The 20,341-nt window shown below is 38.6% G+C and overlaps 4 protein-coding genes across 4 annotated transcripts; 1 reads left to right on the forward strand and 3 right to left on the reverse strand.

Moving 5' to 3' along the window:
* Positions 1–2,740: 2,740 nt before the first annotated feature.
* LOC141848100 (uncharacterized) lies at positions 2,741–3,596 on the reverse strand. Its single transcript, XM_074736222.1, has one exon. The coding sequence runs from the start codon at positions 3,594–3,596 to the stop codon at positions 2,763–2,765; it is 834 nt and encodes a 277-aa protein (XP_074592323.1). The 3' UTR covers positions 2,741–2,762.
* Positions 3,597–7,593: 3,997 nt separating this feature from the next.
* Positions 7,594–9,575, reverse strand: LOC141847065 (transcription factor ABORTED MICROSPORES-like). Its single transcript, XM_074735049.1, has 5 exons — positions 9,572–9,575; positions 8,519–9,114; positions 8,157–8,450; positions 7,900–8,080; positions 7,594–7,802 (listed from the first exon to the last, which is right to left on the reverse strand). Exons 1-5 carry the CDS (start codon positions 9,573–9,575, stop codon positions 7,594–7,596), a joined length of 1,284 nt encoding a protein of 427 aa, XP_074591150.1.
* A 2,195-nt stretch (positions 9,576–11,770) lies between these two features.
* On the forward strand, positions 11,771–14,724 carry LOC141847066 (la-related protein 1C-like). Its single transcript, XM_074735051.1, has 5 exons — positions 11,771–12,247; positions 12,349–13,061; positions 13,133–13,223; positions 14,219–14,290; positions 14,435–14,724. The coding sequence occupies exons 1-5, from the start codon at positions 11,771–11,773 to the stop codon at positions 14,558–14,560; spliced, it is 1,479 nt and encodes a 492-aa protein (XP_074591152.1). The 3' UTR covers positions 14,561–14,724.
* Positions 14,725–16,404: 1,680 nt separating this feature from the next.
* Positions 16,405–20,341, reverse strand: LOC141847912 ((3S,6E)-nerolidol synthase 1-like). Its single transcript, XM_074736021.1, has 7 exons — positions 20,128–20,341; positions 18,965–19,229; positions 17,827–18,199; positions 17,356–17,574; positions 17,147–17,285; positions 16,826–17,065; positions 16,405–16,752 (listed from the first exon to the last, which is right to left on the reverse strand). The coding sequence occupies exons 1-7, from the start codon at positions 20,290–20,292 to the stop codon at positions 16,462–16,464; spliced, it is 1,692 nt and encodes a 563-aa protein (XP_074592122.1). The 5' UTR covers positions 20,293–20,341; the 3' UTR covers positions 16,405–16,461.

Genomic DNA, 20,341 nt, shown 5'->3' on the forward strand with positions numbered 1-20,341 from the left:
GACCTATCGAGCCGACTCAACTAGTTGAGTCGTCGACCTCCCGACTTCCCAAGCACCGTCAAGTTTGTCTGATCTCCTAACTTGACGAGTTGGTAGGATTGAGTCCCTTAGTCCAGTCTTAATCGGGTTCAACAGGACACAAATAGATATGGAGGCATGATTCCCACTCTCACATGTTTTCTTCTCCACCTTTCCATGATCTCCTGGGGTACCTTACAAAAGGTCAGGTATATGCTTTGAGCAGGAAGGTGCACTCTCTCTAATTGAACCTCTCGTATTAGTATTTTTCTTTTGACTCTACTATAGAAACACCATGATGACTTAGACATCAGAGTGGTTTTGCTAGGGCAACTACCGGTGAACCTTTTGATGTTTGTTATTCTCCGTAAGGATTGTCATGTCACAACAAGGAAATAAAGAGAATGTTTTGACGTCATCGCTCTTGAATACGAGGTGGATTTCTACGGCCACATTGTATCACCGCCGCAGTGTATATATATTGGAAAGTTGTATAATCACTACATTTGGATCAACAATTCAGCTTGATCGATACATCCAAACCGACTCGATCACATTTGAGCTAAACAACTTGATTGGCACATTCAAAGATCAATAGGCCGACCCATCTAAATCGGTCAACCCAATTAGTGCATTTGACACATCTAGAGACCCAATCAATATACATGATGGACAAGTTTGGATTGATCAACTCAGTTAATCCAATTAGCATGTTCAAATCGATTGATCAAACTGATTAGATCAATCATACTAATCAACACTTTTTAATTGACAGACAAGTTCAAATTGATCGGATTGACTATCACTTCCATATTGATTCGACCAACTAACAAGCCAAAATTGATCAACCCTTCCAATATATCTATGTTAATCGGTTTGATTGACACGTCTAGACAGATTGGGCCAACTAAACTGACTTACCCTTCCAAATCAACTTACTAAATCTATTGTCTGAATCGACTAGCCCAACCAATCCAATTAGCCTTATCCATTTTGACCAACTTATGGCTCAATTGTCACGATCAACTCATGTGGCTCGATTGGTCATCTGGCTTGCCCAATTGTGCAACCCGTCCAACCCAAGCACCTTGTGCGACTCATTTGACCGAACTAATTTATGCAGCTTGATAAGCCCATTTGACCCAATTAGTTCATGTAGTTTGTACAATTAATGTGGCATGTTGAGCCCATGTAGCTCGTTCGGCTCGACTAAGTCAAGTGACCTATCACTTGACCCTACTACACTAACTGGTCTATTTCACCTAGTTGAGTTGATCGGCTCAAATAACTCGTTTTGCTCGTATTACGTAACAAATCCTTTTGGATAGGGATCAAGCACCTTGACTAAACTAACCAACCTAAACGACCATTGTGACTTGACTAACCTACGCATTTCGATCATTTTAATTAGTCTATTTGATCTCACCATGCATCTAAATTCTTTTTTCATGTTGAATTTTTTTTATGCTTAATACTATAACCCAGAAGTAAAATTTTAAATAGTTTAATCATAAGTCAAAATAAAAACAAAAAAAAATGAAAAAAATCTCACTGAGGCACAATTGCACACCGTGGGCAGATCATTTTCATGTATATATATTTAAAGTAGTTTAAGTTAAATGATGTAGATTACATGGGTAGAATCTTATAACATAATTCGTTAATATTGATGGGATGGTAATGAATGACGTACCTAATAAAAGAAATGATGGACCTAATAAAAGAATGATACTTGTAAGATGAGCTTGGACTTAATAAAAGAATGATACTTATTGGATGAGCTTGTATAAGAAGAGGAGATTCCAAGATATAGTTGAGTTGGTTACGACAGAGGAGAGTTACAGAAGTAGATAAGAGTTCGAATTTCGACGACGCCGAGATATTGCCCTCCTCCGTCATGATCAATTGTAATTTCTCGATTTACCTCCTCACATATAGTCATGGAGTTGACCGTATGAGACCGCTGCGATGACGGATTTTAACTTTTGCAGAATTGTATAAAAAAAGGAGGCTTAATTTCATTTGGGCATAACGAGCTCCTTTTTCTCTTCTCTTCATTGAAACGAGATGATTGTCATCTTGCTCCTACAGAAGACCTTCCGCTGTATTGCAAAAACTTCATTCAACGACAAATAAATCACAATGCCATTGACTATTTAGATTCAAGTGAGCCTTTTGTTTGTCTTTATTTCGATATACAATTCAACCATACTGATAAATGATAACTAGATCCTATAAATATATTATTTGATTTTGATTCAATGCATTGAATTCTTTTCATAAATATTGTTATGTGTGAGCTTTAGGTCGACACAAGTATGGGCTAATCGAGTTTAAGCCCAAGTCCATGTCCGACTACTAGATACGACATGGTGAATTATGTCGATATAGCTTGCCCAACCTAATGCAACCAAATGATTTGAATAAAACAAATTTCATCTAATTCACATAACGAACATGAAACAAACGTTTCCAATTACACAAATTTCATCATTATCAAGAAGTAAAGAAAAATTATAATTGATTACAATGCTCTAGAGAACATTATTTTAACTTCATCAAGATTCGATCCTTGTCCATTTCAATAAATCTATTTTATCATAATAAACTTATATCTTGAGAGCTAAGATAAATTTCACTCAAAATTTAAAAATTTAGGAGCGGAAATAAAAAAAAATTCAAAATTGATGAAAAATTATCGGCTATAAACATTTGTTTTCGACTCTGCAATGCTGCTTTTGTGGTTACAAAGGAGTAATGATGTTGAGGAGCGAGACTCTGATGTTCACCAAGCTCCGGTAAACCCTCTCGATTCCCTCCTCCACTCCCTCCACCGCCATCTCCTTCACTTTCGCCGTCGCCGTCGCCTCTGGTGCTTCCTTTTTCTTCATCAGCACCCAAATCCCCCTCCGCGAATCCTTCGCCATCGAGGCGACCGCCGTCGCAGCTGCCCCCGCTACTCTCAGGAAAACCGCCGCCATCGTGGTCGCCGTCGCCGCCAATGCCTCCGCTACGGATCCAGCGATCTCGGCGTCCGCCCACTGATCCGGGCCGGTGGGAGCACATCTGGTTAGATCCTTGATCGCCAGGGCGATCCCCGCGATCTCCTTCTCCGCCCGCCGGTGCGATCTGGCCGCGGACGCGAGCCGCGCGGGGTCTCTCCTCCGGGCCGCGGCGCGCGCGTCCGCGCCGTGCTGCGCAAGCGCCAGGACGGCGGAGCGGAAGGAGCCCTGCGCGTCCGCGAGGCGGAGGAAGCCGTCGAGGAGGCGATCGGTCAAGGCCGCGCAGCGGCGGAGGGGGTCCTGGGTCTGCGGAAGCCGGAGGAGGCCGTCGATGGCCGCGAGGAGGCGATCGAGCCGCTCCAGATCTGAGGCCGCGGACAAGGAGGAACAGCAGCCGAGGCCCGAGGAGGCGCGAAGCGAGAGGATCTCCTCGTGGAGGAGGGAGAGGGCCGGGTGGGAGTGGCAGGGGAAGCTGGCGGAGCGCGTATGGCGGGCGTCGCGGCGGCGGCCGCGGGCGGGGCTGGCGCTAGGGCTCAGCCCTGGCAAGGAGATGGAGCGGCGGAATCCGACGACCATGACGTCAGTTGCGATCCCTAAGATTATTCGCGGTAACCTTACTTCCCTGCCTTTACCCTTCTTTTTCGCTCTTCAATTTGCTTCCTCCTTCGTAATGGTTGAGAAAGGAAGGTGAGTGGTATTTATATGGACCGGCGGTGAGGTGGGTGAGATTCCCATCACAAAATAAAGAAGGCAACTAGAGGACACTCCGTTTTAGGCGGAGAGGGAACACAAATCACAATCTCGAGATCGGAATCTTTAATTTTTTTTAAAAAAAAACAAAAATAATAACGTTATATCTGTTATATTATTTGGAAATTTTTGCAACGACGATATTTTAATGGACACGTGTAGCAAGACAACGCATGCCGAAGGACCACTGTATTGTTAGCTCTAATAAGTTAACACGTGGCTTGTCTGTACCTAGTTCATTTAACCTTATAGCTTGTTGCTTGTTGTTGCAGTGTCCATTAATGCTGTGGGTCTTCTCTATCTATTCTTTAAAAAAATAATAAATTTTAATTAGTCCAATTGATTATCTGTAATTTGATCAACGGTTTTATCGACCGTCAGGGATCGATTTTATAATCACGTTCAATATCCTTTGATTGGCTCTCTATTTAGAAAAACTGTCGTCATGATCATAAATTTAGGGTATTGTGAGTTTTCTCTATCTATTCTTTGTTAGGGTGACAATGGATTAATTCATTGTGAGACATATCAATCTATTAAAAATTTATTATATGACGGATCGAAATAAATTGATTCATCAATTTGATGAGTTGAGCAATTTCTAATCCAATCTAATTTAAGACGGATTGTGGATTAAGCGGCTAACTTACTGGCCTGTTAAAAAATAAAAAAATATTAAAAATTTTAAGTTTGGATTATAGTTTAAGTTGATAAGTTGAAATTGTTAAATTTGAATTATAATTTAGACGGATTAAGTCTATTAATTCAATGAGTTTTCTTCTTTAATTTGAAGATTTGAAATAAATAAATAAAAATTTTAATTCACAAGTCAATCCAAATCCGTTGCGTGGTCAATTCATCTGAACTCATCTTAAAATGGATTGATAAAATTTTAATTCAATCCATTTAAATTATTTGACAGGATGAACTAATCCGACATGTCTAATCCAAATTGATAGTTGAGCCTCTCGATACTTTGAATGTGCTAGCATTGTGAAATCATGCTTGAGGTGAGAGGAAGGTAAATTATGGAGGATGATGAGTTGAGTTGCTTGTGATGGGATTGAAACTAAGTTTGTCACCTCTTCCTTTCCTCATATTTGTCTTTTCTACAAAAGGTGGAAATTCGTCACCTAGCGGACCCACATGATCGGTCTCACAATCATATGTGAGGAAGTAAATCGAAAAATTATAGTTGATCACGACAGAAGAGGGTATTGTTCGTCTTCGTCGAGATTCGAATCATTATTTCATCAAGATTCAAATCCTTATCCTTTTCTATAAGTCTATTCCATCGTAATTAATTCAGTTATACTTCGTCAGGAGGCCTTCCTCATACTTGTCAAATGAAGCAAACGTGTGCACGATCGATCAATTCAGGTAAGTAATCTCTGTTTTATTATGATTTTGGAGATTCTTGTTGTCCCTTCTGCGGCTGCCATTGCTTGATTAAAAATCACGCATGCCAGATCAGAGATGAAAACTTGATTAATGGCATTAAACTTCGTGATTAGGAGTTAAACAACCGGACAAATTTGGTGGAAAGCCAAGCGTACGTGCAAGTGTTGGAAATGGGAAATGATACGTTTTCCAGAGAGATGAGCCTGCCCAACCCAATGATTAATTTGGTCAAACGGATTAATATATATGGCAAGGCGAGTTAATTCATCAAAAATATCTGTGACCATACCATCTTGACAAATTAAAAAATCTTCTAATCCAATTTAATTTATAAATTTATTAATATATATATATATATATTAAATTTTTTATATATATATAATTAAAATTTTTATTTAGATTACTCCACTAGTGAATTAAATATCCATAAAAAATAAAAAAATATAAAAAATATTAAAAATTTTATTTAATTTAATTACGGATAAAATGAATTACGTCCTCGATTATTAAATTTTTTATTTTTATTTTATATTAAAACAAATTCTTAATCCATGATTCATTTAAATTCATTATGTGTCGATCTATATGGATTGCATGTTTAGACTAATCAATTTATTTGGACTTATTTTAAAATATATTAATAAAATATTAATTTAATTTATTTAAATTATTTTGATGGAAGGGATTTAATTAAATCAATGGCTCTACCAAGGATGAATCTATATCTCAATCTTTTTCTAAAAAATAGACACATCGGTGCGTGTAGCACTATTGCAGAATTACATGTTTAATTAATTAAAAAGGTAAGTTATTTGATAAAAAATTTTATTTATGTTATAGTAATTATGATTTTATAATTGTTATAATGGATTTAATTATTTTAGAAATTAAATAAAAGATAATAATATTAAAGGGTATTTGAGTAAATATATATGAGAGAATAATGAAATGAGATAAAAGATATTCTTTTGATTTTTATCCAATTTATAAATTATATATATATATATATATATATATATATATATATATAGAACTGATCTCCCGCGCGACACCCGTGCGTGACACCCGTGCGCACCACCCGACCCACGCCCACTGCCGGCGCTCCCGTTTCGCCGTCCGACCACCTCCGGTCGTCGGACCGGCCCCGATCGACGCGCCACTCGCCGGCGCGTCGACTGGCGTAGGTCCGGCGGCTGACGGTGACCGGACGACGGCGAAATCGGCCGGAAACCGTCGCTCTCCCACCCACACCCACTGTGGTCTCGGATTCCGGTCAAATTCATCGCCGTCCGGCCATCTCCGGCCGCCGGACCGGATCCAATCGACGCACCACTGGCCGGCGCGTCGACCGGCGTCGGTCCGGCGGCCGGAGACGGCCGGACGGCGGCGAATTTGGCCGGAAACCGAGACCACAGTGACTGGCGCCGTTTCCGGCCAAATCGCGGCCGGAATCCAGCCAAATTCCGGCCGGAGACCGGCCGGGGAAGGACCGCCGGCGCCCATCTCCGGCCGTCGGACCAGGCCCGATTGACGCGCCGACGAGTGGCGCGTCGATCGGGCCTGGTCCGGCGGCCGGAGATGGCCGGACGGCGATGAAATCGCGGCGGTAGTGGGCGTGGGTAGGAGAAGGTGCGGACGGATCGCGTAGGGAAGGTGCGCGGCTGATCAATTTCGTATATATATATATATATATATATATATATATATATATATATATATAATGAATACACAAGTTTATAATATCGAATTCTTGACAAGCCAAATCAGTTTAAAAATAAATTTTTAAATATTTTAAATATTTAAATAAATTAAATTAAGAGTTTGTTGATCCAAATTAAACTCTAATCAAATTTAAATTAAAAAAAAAATCAAACTTAGATAATCATTTTATCAACTTAATTCATTTTAAACTAAGTTGAATTATTATTACTTGATGATCATTGTCATAATTATATTTTGTTTATATAACTAATTATAAATTGTCGTATTTTAATTTAAATTAGAGATCGAAAAACGAAAATAAAACCATTTTAAATATCTTTAATTAGTCATAATCATGCTTTAAAAAATAAAAACGATTGGAAACCTCTTTCACAATTGACTTATGGCTAAGGAGATAATTTAAAATTTTTAAAACTTCTTAAATTATTAGTAATATATATATATTTTATAAATATTAATACTTATTTAATTAATGCATAGAATTTTAAAATTAAAATTTTCGTAAGACACCCACACAAAATTGATGAGGATTAAATAAATAATAAAACTAATAGTTTGTAAAAAATAATAAGAAGAAGAAGAAAATTAGAGAAAACGTAAGGTTTCATGCTGCAATTTTAATCAACTACTCGTTATTCAATCTTTAATTCAAATGAAAAACAAGGTAAATCAAGAACAGTGGAAGCCATGCATGATCAAATCAAGGTTGTTGATGGTGGAGGAACTGGAACTGTTGGTGGTCGAAGTCGATTGGGTGGTCGCGGAGGCGGCGGCGGCACTTCTGCTCTCCGCCGCCGCAGTTCTCCATGGATTCCGGCCACCGCCGGGGCGGACCTCGAGTCACCTCCAGCAACAAATCCCTCAGCTCCTCTGCTTGCGCCACTTCCTCTTCCTCTCTCCTCTGCAAATTAAATGAACATTGTTCTTGATCAACAAACAAACAAAATCAAAATCAAAATTTTCGCCTAAAAATCTTGGAAAGATTCAATTTTGAGCATGAGATGAAAAACCTCGGCTCTGAAGACGCTCAAGATCAAGCTGCCAAATGTGGTAACGGATGCATTGCTGACTTCCATTCCCAGCGAGCTCACTGCCTCCATCAACCTCGCGAAGCCTCCCTGCTTGTGCTCGCACAGCACCTGAAGGAAGAACTCGTTCGCCTCCAGTCGCCTCACCTCCACTTGTGGCTGCAGCTCGAAACAACCGATCGATTTGATGGATTCAAGGTGTTCAATTTTTGTGAAATTAAATCTCATCGATTACCTCCATCTGCTGGTCCTTGTCGCCGTTGCTCATGCTTTCATGGTTTCTTTTGATGGCGGCGGGCGGTGGTTTGTCTGCGTCTCCGGCGACCATCCTCGAATTGTTCGCGGAGTCGTCGCGATCCACCGCCTGGCTCATCCACGCATTCAGATTCGCTGGGATTTCGCCGGCCTGCTTGCCGTGGGCTTCTCCGTCATGATTTGTTTCCTCGAGCTCGTCCTCCAGATTCTTCACTTGCCGCTTCAACTCCATCACGTACTCGATCGCGTCTCCCAGAATCGACGCCTTATCCATCTGAATAAAAACGCGATTTTTCTTCTAAAAAATGGTTTTTTTACCGCAAAAAACGCAGGAGAATCGACCTTGGAGATCTTCGGGACCAGCGCGCGCAGAGCGTAGAGCCGGTCGTTGAGCTTCTTCCTCCGCCGGCGCTCGGCGTGGAGGTTCTTCGAGTGCTTACCGTGGCGCCGCGTCCCCTGCTCCTCCTCGTCGTCGCTGCCCAACTCGGACCCGGACTCGACTCGCCCCTCGCCTTCCGCCTTCACCGAGCACTCCTTGCACTGCGCCGCCATCTCCCGAGTCACCGACGACTCCGCGCCGAGGCTCCCCCGGTGCAAACTGCTCACCAAGGACTCCTGCAGCAGAGCAGTCGCCGGAGGATTAACGCCGGCGGGGATGAAGCCTTCGTGCAGATCTTCCTTCCTGAAAAAGTCGAAATTTTGGGAGTAGAGTTGAGGCTGGTTGTCGACGAGGAGGTCCCAAGCCAGGTTCCGAGCGCCGGCCGCCAGCGGAGAAATCCATGGATGGACCTCTTCAGCAGCAACACCGGCGTTCGAGTACTCTCCAGCACCGTCGTCAGCCATGGCCATGTCCATGTCCATGGCCAGCCGGATCGATCGATCTCTCTTCCCCAAACAAGAAACTATAAATCCAGCGGACGAAGAAGAATCATCAAAATCTCGTGAAAGCAACAGAATCAAAGAGTTGAGGCACACTTAACGTGCTTCGATCGAACAGCTAAGCCAGCGCAGGCAATCCAAACCACAACAAAACTGAAATCAAGGGCAGAAAAAAAAAACACAGAGGGAAAAATTATTAAATTAAGAAGAAAGAAATGGAAAACAAGGAGGACACAGGGTTAACAATGGTGCCTTCTGTTGCTGTTTATGCTCGAGGAGATGCAATAAATTTGAAAAGCCTGCAGAGAGAGAAAGACAGAGTAATAATTGAAGGAGGAAAGGAATCGTTCAGGGAAGAGGGAGGAGGATATGGTTTTGACTGTACTTGGAATGTAAGCAGGGAGAGTAGAAACAGAAAGGCAAGTGAAAAGCTTCAGGAGAATCATCTGATAGCTATTGATAACTGAATATATCTCAACAAAAATGATATCCTGCGCGCGACGGATTCGTGCACACCCATGCGCGATATTGCCGATCCATTGTCACTGCCGTTGCCCTCGCCATGCCATCCGACTACCGCCAGCCATTAGCTCGGACGTAATCGATATACCATTCATCGATGCTTCTCGGATTTCGACTGGATAGTAGTCGAAATCTGACGTAATTTGATCGAAAACAGCCAAATTATGTGGTCGGCAATGGCGCAATCAGGTTGGATTCCTATCGAGTCACGGTCGGAGATTGACGAGGAAGGACCGGTGTGCGACGCTGGCTCGTCCTCCATCAGATTCCAACCGCGATTCAACCGGAATCCAGTTCAATCGAACTCCGCAGTGGCACAGTGGGTGATTTGACTGTACTCCGATCAAATTACGTCGGATTCTGACCACTGTCTGATCGGAATCCGACGCTGGACGAAGTGCTGACGAGCGGCACGTCGATTACGTCCGAGCCAACGACCGACGGTAGTTGGACGACGCGGTGAGGGCGGCGGCAGTGGCGGTGGGTCGACGATGTCACGCACCGATGCGTACGAATCCGTCGAGCAGGATATCAGTTTTCTATATCTCAATATTATATATTTATATATATTTTTTTTTCTGAAGAATTAAAGAGAAAGAAGTCTGATAATCTGTTGTTGTTCTTGGAGTCAGGTCAGTTTGGTTCATGGAGGACTGACCTGATAAAGAGTTGGATTTGTTCAGATAAAAACCTTGTGATTACTAGAACAGGTTAATGGAGTGCATCAGCCATCCATCTCATAGTTAAAGAATTCATTATTATTATTGTTTTTTATAATTTAGGTGTCTGGAATTCAGTTGATTTTTTTTCCTGATTTACCTATTGTATCAGTTTTATTATCGCACTACATTTATGACGGCAATTTAGGGTTTAGGACTTGTTTGATGATAAAGTCCCTATCATTGTTATATATGTATGGTGCGTCTATGTAGCCTTTGGGGCATGATTAAGTTGGTTAGTATGATAGATTTGCTATATTATTAAAGGATAAATTTTCTTCTACTGTAGCTAATTGCAATTTCGACGAAATCGAAATAATGCTATTGTCACAGTAAAAAGATAAATTCTATATTTTGTTGCAGTCTATGTAGTTTGGCAGACATCTAGGGATAAATAATAACTATGATGAATTATTGGATGAATTTTCCTCACTAGACAGTTGATCTAAGAACACTAGACTGTTGGATTGTCCGTTGCATGGAGAGATTATGGGGGAGGGCAATGCTCTCCTTATAGTAGTCAACTGTAACTTTTCGATTTATTTCCTCACAGACGATCTTGTTGCCGTTGAGTTGAAGCAATGTATTTTACCTTTTGCTACAGTCTATGTAGTTTTTTACATCTAAGGATCAAGTCATAACTATGATGAATTATTGAATGAATTTTCCTCACTAGGCAGTTGATCTAAGAACACTGGACTGCTAGATCATCCGTTGCGGAGAGAGCTAGAGGTTATGATGGGATGGGGGTGATCAAGCCATTTAGGAGAGCAAAATATTAGTTTAACTGACTGAATCGATCAAATTTAAAAGTTTAATTTATTTAAAAATTTAATTTTTAAAAAAATCATGATTATTTCAATTTATTCGATTTAATTTTAATTTTAAATTAAAAAATAATTAAACCAATTAAATCGAACAACACGATTGTTATATTATAAGCAATCCGCTAATATTGTTAATTAGATCAATATTTAAAAAAATTCTTTAAATTTTGATTTCTGACTCGATTTTTCAATATCAATCGATTGATATATCATCATCGATTAATGTGAATTATGATAGATTAATATAAAAGATCGATTAATTTAACAATTAATCGAATTAATCGATTTTTTATCGGTTTGATTTATTTGATTTTCATAGCAAAAGTTTGGTTCAGTTTGATTTGTTCAAAAAAAAGAATTTAATTTGTCCTCGGAATTTACATAATACAGAGGTGCTCATAAACTCGCTATCATATTGATCATAGCTTTAATAGTACATGTAGTTATAAATATAATTCACATATTTTAATTAATGTTAAATTATAAAATATTTATAATTAAATTACTAAACTGTTAAATATAATTATTAAAACCTATCATAATTAATGAAATTATGATTTAATGATAAAAAATAGTAAAGAAAATTGTGAAAAATATTTTAAGATAAATAGATAAAACTATAAAGTAGATGCCGAATAACGCTCATCATGAAAAGGTCTATCTGCCCTACGCCGAGAGAGAAGAACGCGCGGGTAACGGAGTTCTCTCCATTGCTTTGCGGCTTCTCTCTCTCTCTCATCCAATCTTTGGAAACATGCTTCCGTAATCCAATTCGATCGCAATCCTCCTCGTGTTTGGGAGTTCCCGGTTCCCAGAGCTGCGGCGGCGCAGCCAGAACGCCGGCCTCGGAGATGTTTCGTCCTGCCACCACCGAAAGCGCAGCCTTGCCATCCGCCTCCGCCGCCGTCGGCAATCCGCCGCCGCCGCCGCCGCCGCCGCCTCAGGAGAGCGGGGAGCGCCCCGAGGATGCCAGTTTGGGCAGAAAGATGACGGCTTGGAAACTCCCGACCAACGGGGCGAGCGAGGGGGTAGCTACGATTGGGGCTGATTCTTGGCCTGCGCTCGCGGAGTCCGCCGCCATGGGCCGCTCGAAACCATCGCCCTCGAAAATCCCTTCACCCTCGGTCGGCTTCTTTCTTCCATTTCGTTTTTATTGTTCTGTTGCAGGAAAGATGCCATCTTGATCCTAGTCGCGTTCTGAATCTCCGTGTTTGTGTGATCTTAGGGTTCTATCCCGGATCCCAGCTCCAGCCCGAGCTTGGTCCCTGCGCACCAGAAACCTAATCCAACCCCAAGCCCGGTGAAGACGAGCGCCGGCGTCAGTGTCGGCAGCATCGGCATGACGGCCAATGCTGCACCTGCAACACCCCAACGCACCGCCTTGAAGAAGAGGAATCCGATTGGTTTGGGAGTAGCTTCAGAATCTTCTCCCAACGACCTCCCCCAGCGCCAGGGTGCCAGTTTTGTGCCACGGAACCGCATCGTAGGTGGTCACCATGGGAGATACGATGGCAACAGGAAGGCAAACATAACAGCAAACAATGGCGGTTGGGGCTCTAACAGGGGAGGCCATGGGAAACGGCAGGATCATGACCAGGGAGGTCATGGATGGAGTCTACCTCCACACACAAACATGCTGCAACCTGTACAACGTGGTTACTTCATGCCATTCATTCAGGCACCTCGACCTGTAGCAGCACCATGGCCACCATTTTCGAGCATGGAAGCACATTCTCAGCCTCTTGTACTTCCTGTGGGTTCCAATTCATCATGCATTTTTCATAGTTCTTCTGATCCTTGTGATCTTCTATCAGAGGCTCCTCCTGTGTATTATGTGCCACCACCATCTCGTGAGGCCTTGAGAAATGCCCCTCTCATTGCTCACCAATCGGATCATGCAAGAGTTATGCTACTGAAGCAAATAGAGTATTATTTCAGGTGATCATATGAATTGGCTACAACTTTCCTTCTAGCAGCCCCCTGTTCAAATGCCTATGTTGCTTGTGCAGTAATGAAAACTTGTACAAAGATGTTTTCTTGAAGAAGAACATGGATGACCAGGGATGGGTTCCTATCTCCTTGATTGCAGGCTTTAATCGAGTGAGTGTTTCTTTTTTCAATTATGTTCTGTTCATTCAAAACCATATTGATTCAAACAACCTTACCATATTGCATGAGAAGTTATTTATGTTTCTTTATCCTTATCTTTTCTCTTTTGGCACTGTAAATTTTCTTTGGTGTGTGCTATGTTTGTGACTCTATATAGTTGGATAAGTTGAATCGATTATGCCCTGTTTCCTAAGGAGTTTCTCCATGTTAGAGACACTTGGTTGTCATTTCTCATATGGGTTTAAAGATGATACCATGAATGCCACTTTGGGGCTAGGTTTTTTGGCCGAACTGATGATACGAGTTTAAAGTATCTATCTATCTATCTATCTACCTGATATATTAGTCTATGATATGTTATATCATAGATACTGTATATATTTATAACTCAAACAACCTTACCATATTTCATGATTAATGGTGAAGTTGTTTATGTTTCTTTATCGTTATCTTTTCTCTTTTGAAACTGTATGCTTTCTTGGTAATGTGCTATGTTTGTGACTTATAGTTGCATTTGTATGCTTATTGCGGAGTTTCTCCAGGTTTAAACCCATTGCACATTCTAAGGTTTAAAGATGATACCATGAATGCCACTTTGGGGCTAGGTTTTTTGGCCGAACAGATGATACGAGTTTAAAGATCTAGATGACCACATCATCTGACCTATCTATCTATCTATGATATATTAGTCTAATAAAGTATATCATTTATAACTCAATTAAGTTTCAACAAGTTTCAAGTTTCAACAAGTTTCCTATTCATGGTGAATGGAGCATTTAGATTTGATAACCGAATGAAACCTAGACTATCTTGTAATATTGAGAGCAACTTATTTGCATTTGTATGCTTATTGTGGAGTTTATCTAAGGTTTAAACCCATTGCACATTCCTTTTGCATTATGATTATCACAGAAATTTGCTTCCATAGTCTGAACATTCTATTTCCTCCGGTGAGAAACTTTGTTTCGCGCTTTTAATGTATTCAGGTTAAACAATTGACAAATGACATACACCTTATCGTGGACGCTCTCAGAGATTCGACACTCGTGGAGATTCAGGTATTAATTCCACTTGTTTTGGAAGTGTTTGATCTCAAATATGGATTCTTTGATTACTCTTCATTTTGGAAATGTTTCTGCCTGATTGTTATTAGACTTGCACTAATGTTCCAGAACATGAACTCCTTGATATGTTCTTGGTAGGGTGAGAAAGTAAGACGACGTAACGACTGGATGAATTGGATGCTTCCTTCATTACCAAAGCAATATGCCATCTTTCCAAAGCTTCAACCTTCAGCAACGACGCACATCAACACGTCAACGAGTTAGTTGCTTGAGTTCCCCGCAAAGGAGTACTCAAATGATGAAGTGCCTATTAGGTAGCTATTAGTGTCAGTCTAGCTATTAGTATCAGTCTTAAGAGACAATCATGAGATGAATGATTTGGGATTTTCGTATCATATTTTAATAAAAAAGGTAGCATATTGTGTTTATTATATTTGTTTTGAAATATGTGCAAATTAGAATAAATATAATAATGCTTTACAGTGGTAGGTTTTGTTCTATAATATATCGATTATTTGAATTGATTATAAGAGACTATAGATATATATAAAATACTACTCTTAATTATTCTTAATCAAATATTAATATATAAAGATAAAGACAATATTAATGCATTGAGACTAGCATGTAGGTTAACTAATGACTTAATCTTACAAGTTATGGATATGAAATATCAAGTTAACACTTGAGTATATGTTAGAGAATATGTATTAGATTAATCTGCGATAAGAATATTTAATGGAATGTTATATGAGTATCATAAACGTTCTCATAGTGACTATTGGTATAAATAATCATCTGATCTGAAGTCACTACGGTTTCCTACATAAGAAGTTATGTACTTTAATATCGACAAACATCATTTGTAACAAGATTGATTATAAAGTCATTTACTGATACGCAATAAGTTATGCAGAGGGATGCAAGCGATGCAAATAGAATTTGTTACTTTCGTATAACAGTCTCTTGATTAAGTAGTGCTCAAATGTCGTTGGAAAAAAATATGAGATATTGAACTTATTTGATTAAGTAAGTCTAGATCAAGAAACATATAGATTGATGAGAGGATGATCCTATCTGTCTTGTAAATCAATCTAAATTAGACAAAAGGACTAAGTTATACAACAAAATAGTTACAGGCAGGTTAGGTCGAATCTACGAGATGCTCATCACTTGAGTAGTCATGATGTATTACTAATTAAATGTCACTTATTGCTTGTGACTTTAAAATGAGATTTTAGAATCACTGTCAATATTATGAGAACCTATTGGGTTACACATAAAGAAGCGCATTGATTTTTAAGTTTTATTTTAGTATGACTAAAATAAAGTGAGTCTAAGTTTTAAATGATGAAATTTATTTTAGATCATAAATTTATTAGATTAATGAGTTAATCTATGACTTAAAGGATCTAAGTTTTAAATATGAAATTTATTTTAATATATTAGATTAATGAGTTAATCTAATATAAGTTTGAGTTTTTCAAACAAGTCCAAATCAAATAAAGCTTACGGTTTAATATCCACATTTATATTTTTCGTTTGCATTTGGATATGCACGAAAATAATGTCTTATTAGATGAGATTTGAAGGTTGAGTAGTTTCAAACACAATCTTATATTGTATTGTGTCAACTCTAAAAGTTAGGATTCAGTTTCAATAAAATACACTTGATGCCATGTCTAGAAAGGTTCAACAACAAATTATCAAATGCCTAGTAAACTCAATGCACTACACCGATACCGGCCCTTTCGTCTATTTCAATGATTTATACAACTAGATGACACTCTATGATTTATCGAATGGACTCTATCCAAGGTTTCCCCTCCATGACTTGATTACTTTAATTTAACATCATGACCTAACAAGTTGGTTGGCTTGCTCATGAGACAATTGCCCCCTAAATGTTGGACTAGATATATTAGATAGATTAACACAATTGATATTTCTTGCATATACATTACATCTTTGAAAGACAAATGTTCCAAAGATAACATTACAATCGATATTAAAAAAACATTTATGCATATTGCGATGTTTGATGGGGTTATAACCGAAGATAACATGTGTAAAGGAACAAATGTTCTACACCTTATAAATTTCTCGCTAGTATCGTAAGTAAATCGCTAACCTAAATTTTTTTAAATATGCTTATGATCGAGGCGTTAAATTTGTTCAAACAACAACAAGTTTATATACTCCTTAAGCATAGGGAGCTTATGCTCCTCATCGTAATTATATATCACTCTCACCATCCTTGCGGCGTTCAAACAAACTATTACGAAATCGCGAGAGAACATCGATGTTGATAGACTAAAGCTTTCCTTATTGAGCTCCTCCCATGCTTCATCTATCATTTGCATCACTTTGCCCCTTGCAACTTGTGACGAACAATGCGGGTTCTCCTTCATCAAGCAAGCCAATAACGAACCATCCCTTCCATTTTGTTCTTCGTCCTAATTATCAACCACAACAAATTCATCATTTTCTTATATATATATATATAATTTATAAAAATTAGATATATACCTTTGCACTTCCTAAATCATCCCAAAGTCGAAGAATTCTTGCAGGACAAGATATAAGATTTCGAAGATTCTCTACTAAATTTTCCGACACACCATGCCCTAATAGAAAATACAAGTGCACCAAGATAAGAGGAACACCACAACTAACAGTGGAAGTCTTCATGTAGTCATCAACTGTGGGGACTTCATCTTCTATCAACCATTTAGCTTCCACTAAAAATGCTTTGCTTAATTGTATCCACTACAAAATAAAAGTTAGATTTTAATGAAATTTTAGTGATAATAAAAGATATAATAACATTAAAAAAAGAATTATTCGTACCGATTTCTTTAGATACTCGATTGAATTCCATCCATGTTCCTCGAACACAATTCGAGCAATCTCATTGATGGTGTCTTCTAGGACCTTGAAGCATGCCCTCATGTAATCGGGAAGTGAATTCATTGAAGAATGATCCCATCTACAATGGTCTAGTGATCCTTAACAAACATATATTATCAAAACACAAATAGTTTATCAAACACGACTACCTTTCGATGGCCTGTGTAAAGAGATAGAGTTCATCAAGTGATCCCTTGACATCAAAAATATCATCAAGAAGATAAACAAACGCGATGACTTTTGACAAAACAATCCTATACTTTGAAAACTTTGGATTTGGGAGGCACGTCATTGGCCAAGTGAACCACTTCAAGGGTTGAACTCGCGCAAACCCTAGCTCTTGGCCCAACCCTGACTCCTTCCACCACCTATATAATTAATCTATTAAATAATTACAAGTAGAAGAAAATAAGGGCAACTTGATGTGCACGAAGCTCTCGCCAGTGCGGAGTCCCGAGGAAGGATCAAATCATATTAGATCAATTGTACGGTACTTGTTTTTGCAATTTGAACTTGTGACCTCAAGTTCATATCAGTAACTTTACCGTTATACCAAGACTCCTCTTCTACAAGTAGAAAAAAACTTAAAAAACTAAAATCTTTCCAAACAAGAACTATACCTTGAGACTTCTTTTAATTCCTTTTGATGCAATGATTGGATCATGGAGAAATCCATCTTCCCTAGTTCTACAATATTGAAATTATAATAAAATTTTGAAGTATTATTATCAAGAATTTGCCTGGCTTTGAATCTTTCCAGGGTCAAATGATATGGATTGTCCAGTATCTGTTTAATATGAACTGCAAGATCTGCATCCAAAGATGTCATGTAGGGTTTGAGGTGGATTCTACTGAACTCATTGGCTCTATAAAGTATTAATTCTCCTCCAAAATTTAAATTTGAAGCTTCAAATAAACTTATCAATCCTTCAATCTCCTTTGTGAGGGATGCCATGAACTCTCCTCTTCTATCAAGGAACCTATCAAACACATCTGAGAGAGAGAGAAAGACAAACAAACAAATTTCAGTATTATTTAATATTAAAGTTGGTAATTTATATATTAAACTGGGTGAGCAAGTTTCACTATTATCCATTTCACCTACACAAGTTTTAAAATATCTAAACTGCTTAGCATATTTTCGAAATACTCCTCCTCTATTTCATGAGTGAATTCAATAATATAAATTGAGAATAATAATTTTTAAACTTGTAATGGCTTGATAAAATTTATAACAAGTTCATTTAAAAAATCTAGAATAATGATAGGTTCCTAAGACTCTCTTGATTCAAAAAATTAATATTAAACTTTTAAATTTTTGAATGGTATAGGTTTATTAGTCAGTTTCGAACAAATTGATTGATAGACTTAGAGAAATCTTAATCACATCAAATGGAAACCTTCTTAAATTCGAGCGTAAATTAAAACAGTGAACTTTTGAATGAGCAAAGTAAAAATTTGAAGATATGTTCTAAATTTAATTCACTATTCTCAATTTACGCTATTGAATTCAGATCCAAAGGCATAAATACATTAAAGAAGCATTCATGAGTATATTTATTTTAATTTGAAGTGATTCTGACTTCTCTAAATCTATCAGTTAGCTTCAGATTTAGGTATTTTGAAATTTGGATACGTGAAATAGGTAATAATGAAACTTACTCACACGGTTCAGTAAATTGTATAGATTTGAATTATACTGTGAAAATGTTTATAAAATATATATAAAAAGACTTAAATATTAGGTAACTACCCTACCTGTGGAAATAGGGTATTGAGCTTGCCTCAATAACCGAAACAAAAGGCTGACTTCCATAATGTTATTTGCCTCACCATTAATGATCTTCAACCGTTTTTCATACAAAGAATGCATCTTTTCTTCAATCTCTTCTTCGAAATGGTAGTCCACACTTAGTTTTTGAAGAGAATCAATCAAAAGCAGTGTCTCTTTCTCCCCTTTTGTCTCATGGACTATCCTTCTCACTTCCTCAACCTTATCAGTGTGCCTCGAGCATAAACTTTCCTGCATAAAAGGGCAAAAATCGAAAGGGTATTTTTTTAATTAGAATCTTATTTAATATTAAAATAGTGTTCCATTCTATCTGGGTCCATTTTTGTTTTTAAAAATAAGATTTCATATGCTGTTACAATTGTTAGAACCGATAGAATTAAATTATCTCTACAATGGTTTGATATTGTCCACTTTGAACCTAAGCCCTCATGATTTTGTTCTTGGGCTCAACCCAAAAGGCCCCCTTCAATGGAGATATCTTTCATCCTATGTTTGCACCCTTGCAACCCAACAATCCCCCTTCAAACAAAGGATCATAGGCCCCCCTCAAACGGAAAGTCTCTGACTTTCTGCCATAAGTCCACCCGACCTACTAGAACTTCCTGCCTAGCCGCAATTAGGACTTTCTGTCTGGTGTCTGATCCTCTTGATTCAAACACGGGAGCACTCACTTCCTTTATTTAAGGTTCAACTCACATGGTTAGATCTGAATCACAGTTAGTCCGGTGAAGAGCGGCCTCGCTCTGATACCACTTGTTAGAACCGATGGAATCAAAATATCTCCACAATGACATGATATTATCCACTTTGGACATAAGTCCTCATGGTTTTGTTCTTGAACTTAACCCAAAAGGCCTCATACCAATGGAGATATTTTTCATCCTTTTAAACTCATGATCTTTTCCATGTGTTTTAAATGTGAGACTATGTTTGCACCCTTGCAACCCAATAACAATTACATAATTGTAATAATCATAATTATTATAATATAATATTGACTAATATTGATTACAAAAAAATTATCTATATCATAGTAGTTATGATTTATAATTATTACAATATGATATTAACCGAAGATGAAGTATCAATATTGTAACATCGAGATATATATACGAATTTAAGCACTCACTTGATCATGGTAACGATAGGGTTTCATGATTTTTTGCTGCTTCTGAAAGTCAGGGAGTGGTGGCGAGGTATTACTGCTAGGGTTGGTGCTGTTGTTGCGGAGAGAAGCCACAAACTTGGGGTGCAGCCCAAATGAGCACTGCGTGAGAACCATGCATGAATGCATCTTGTTTGTCGTCACAGACGTAGCCGAATTGATATTCAGATGATAGATT

Source organism: Curcuma longa, chromosome 16 (assembly GCF_044706935.1).
Source record: "Curcuma longa cultivar G26 ecotype Majalengka, Jawa Barat chromosome 16, ITB_CL_G26_1.1, whole genome shotgun sequence".
Lineage (NCBI taxonomy): Eukaryota > Viridiplantae > Streptophyta > Magnoliopsida > Zingiberales > Zingiberaceae > Curcuma > Curcuma longa.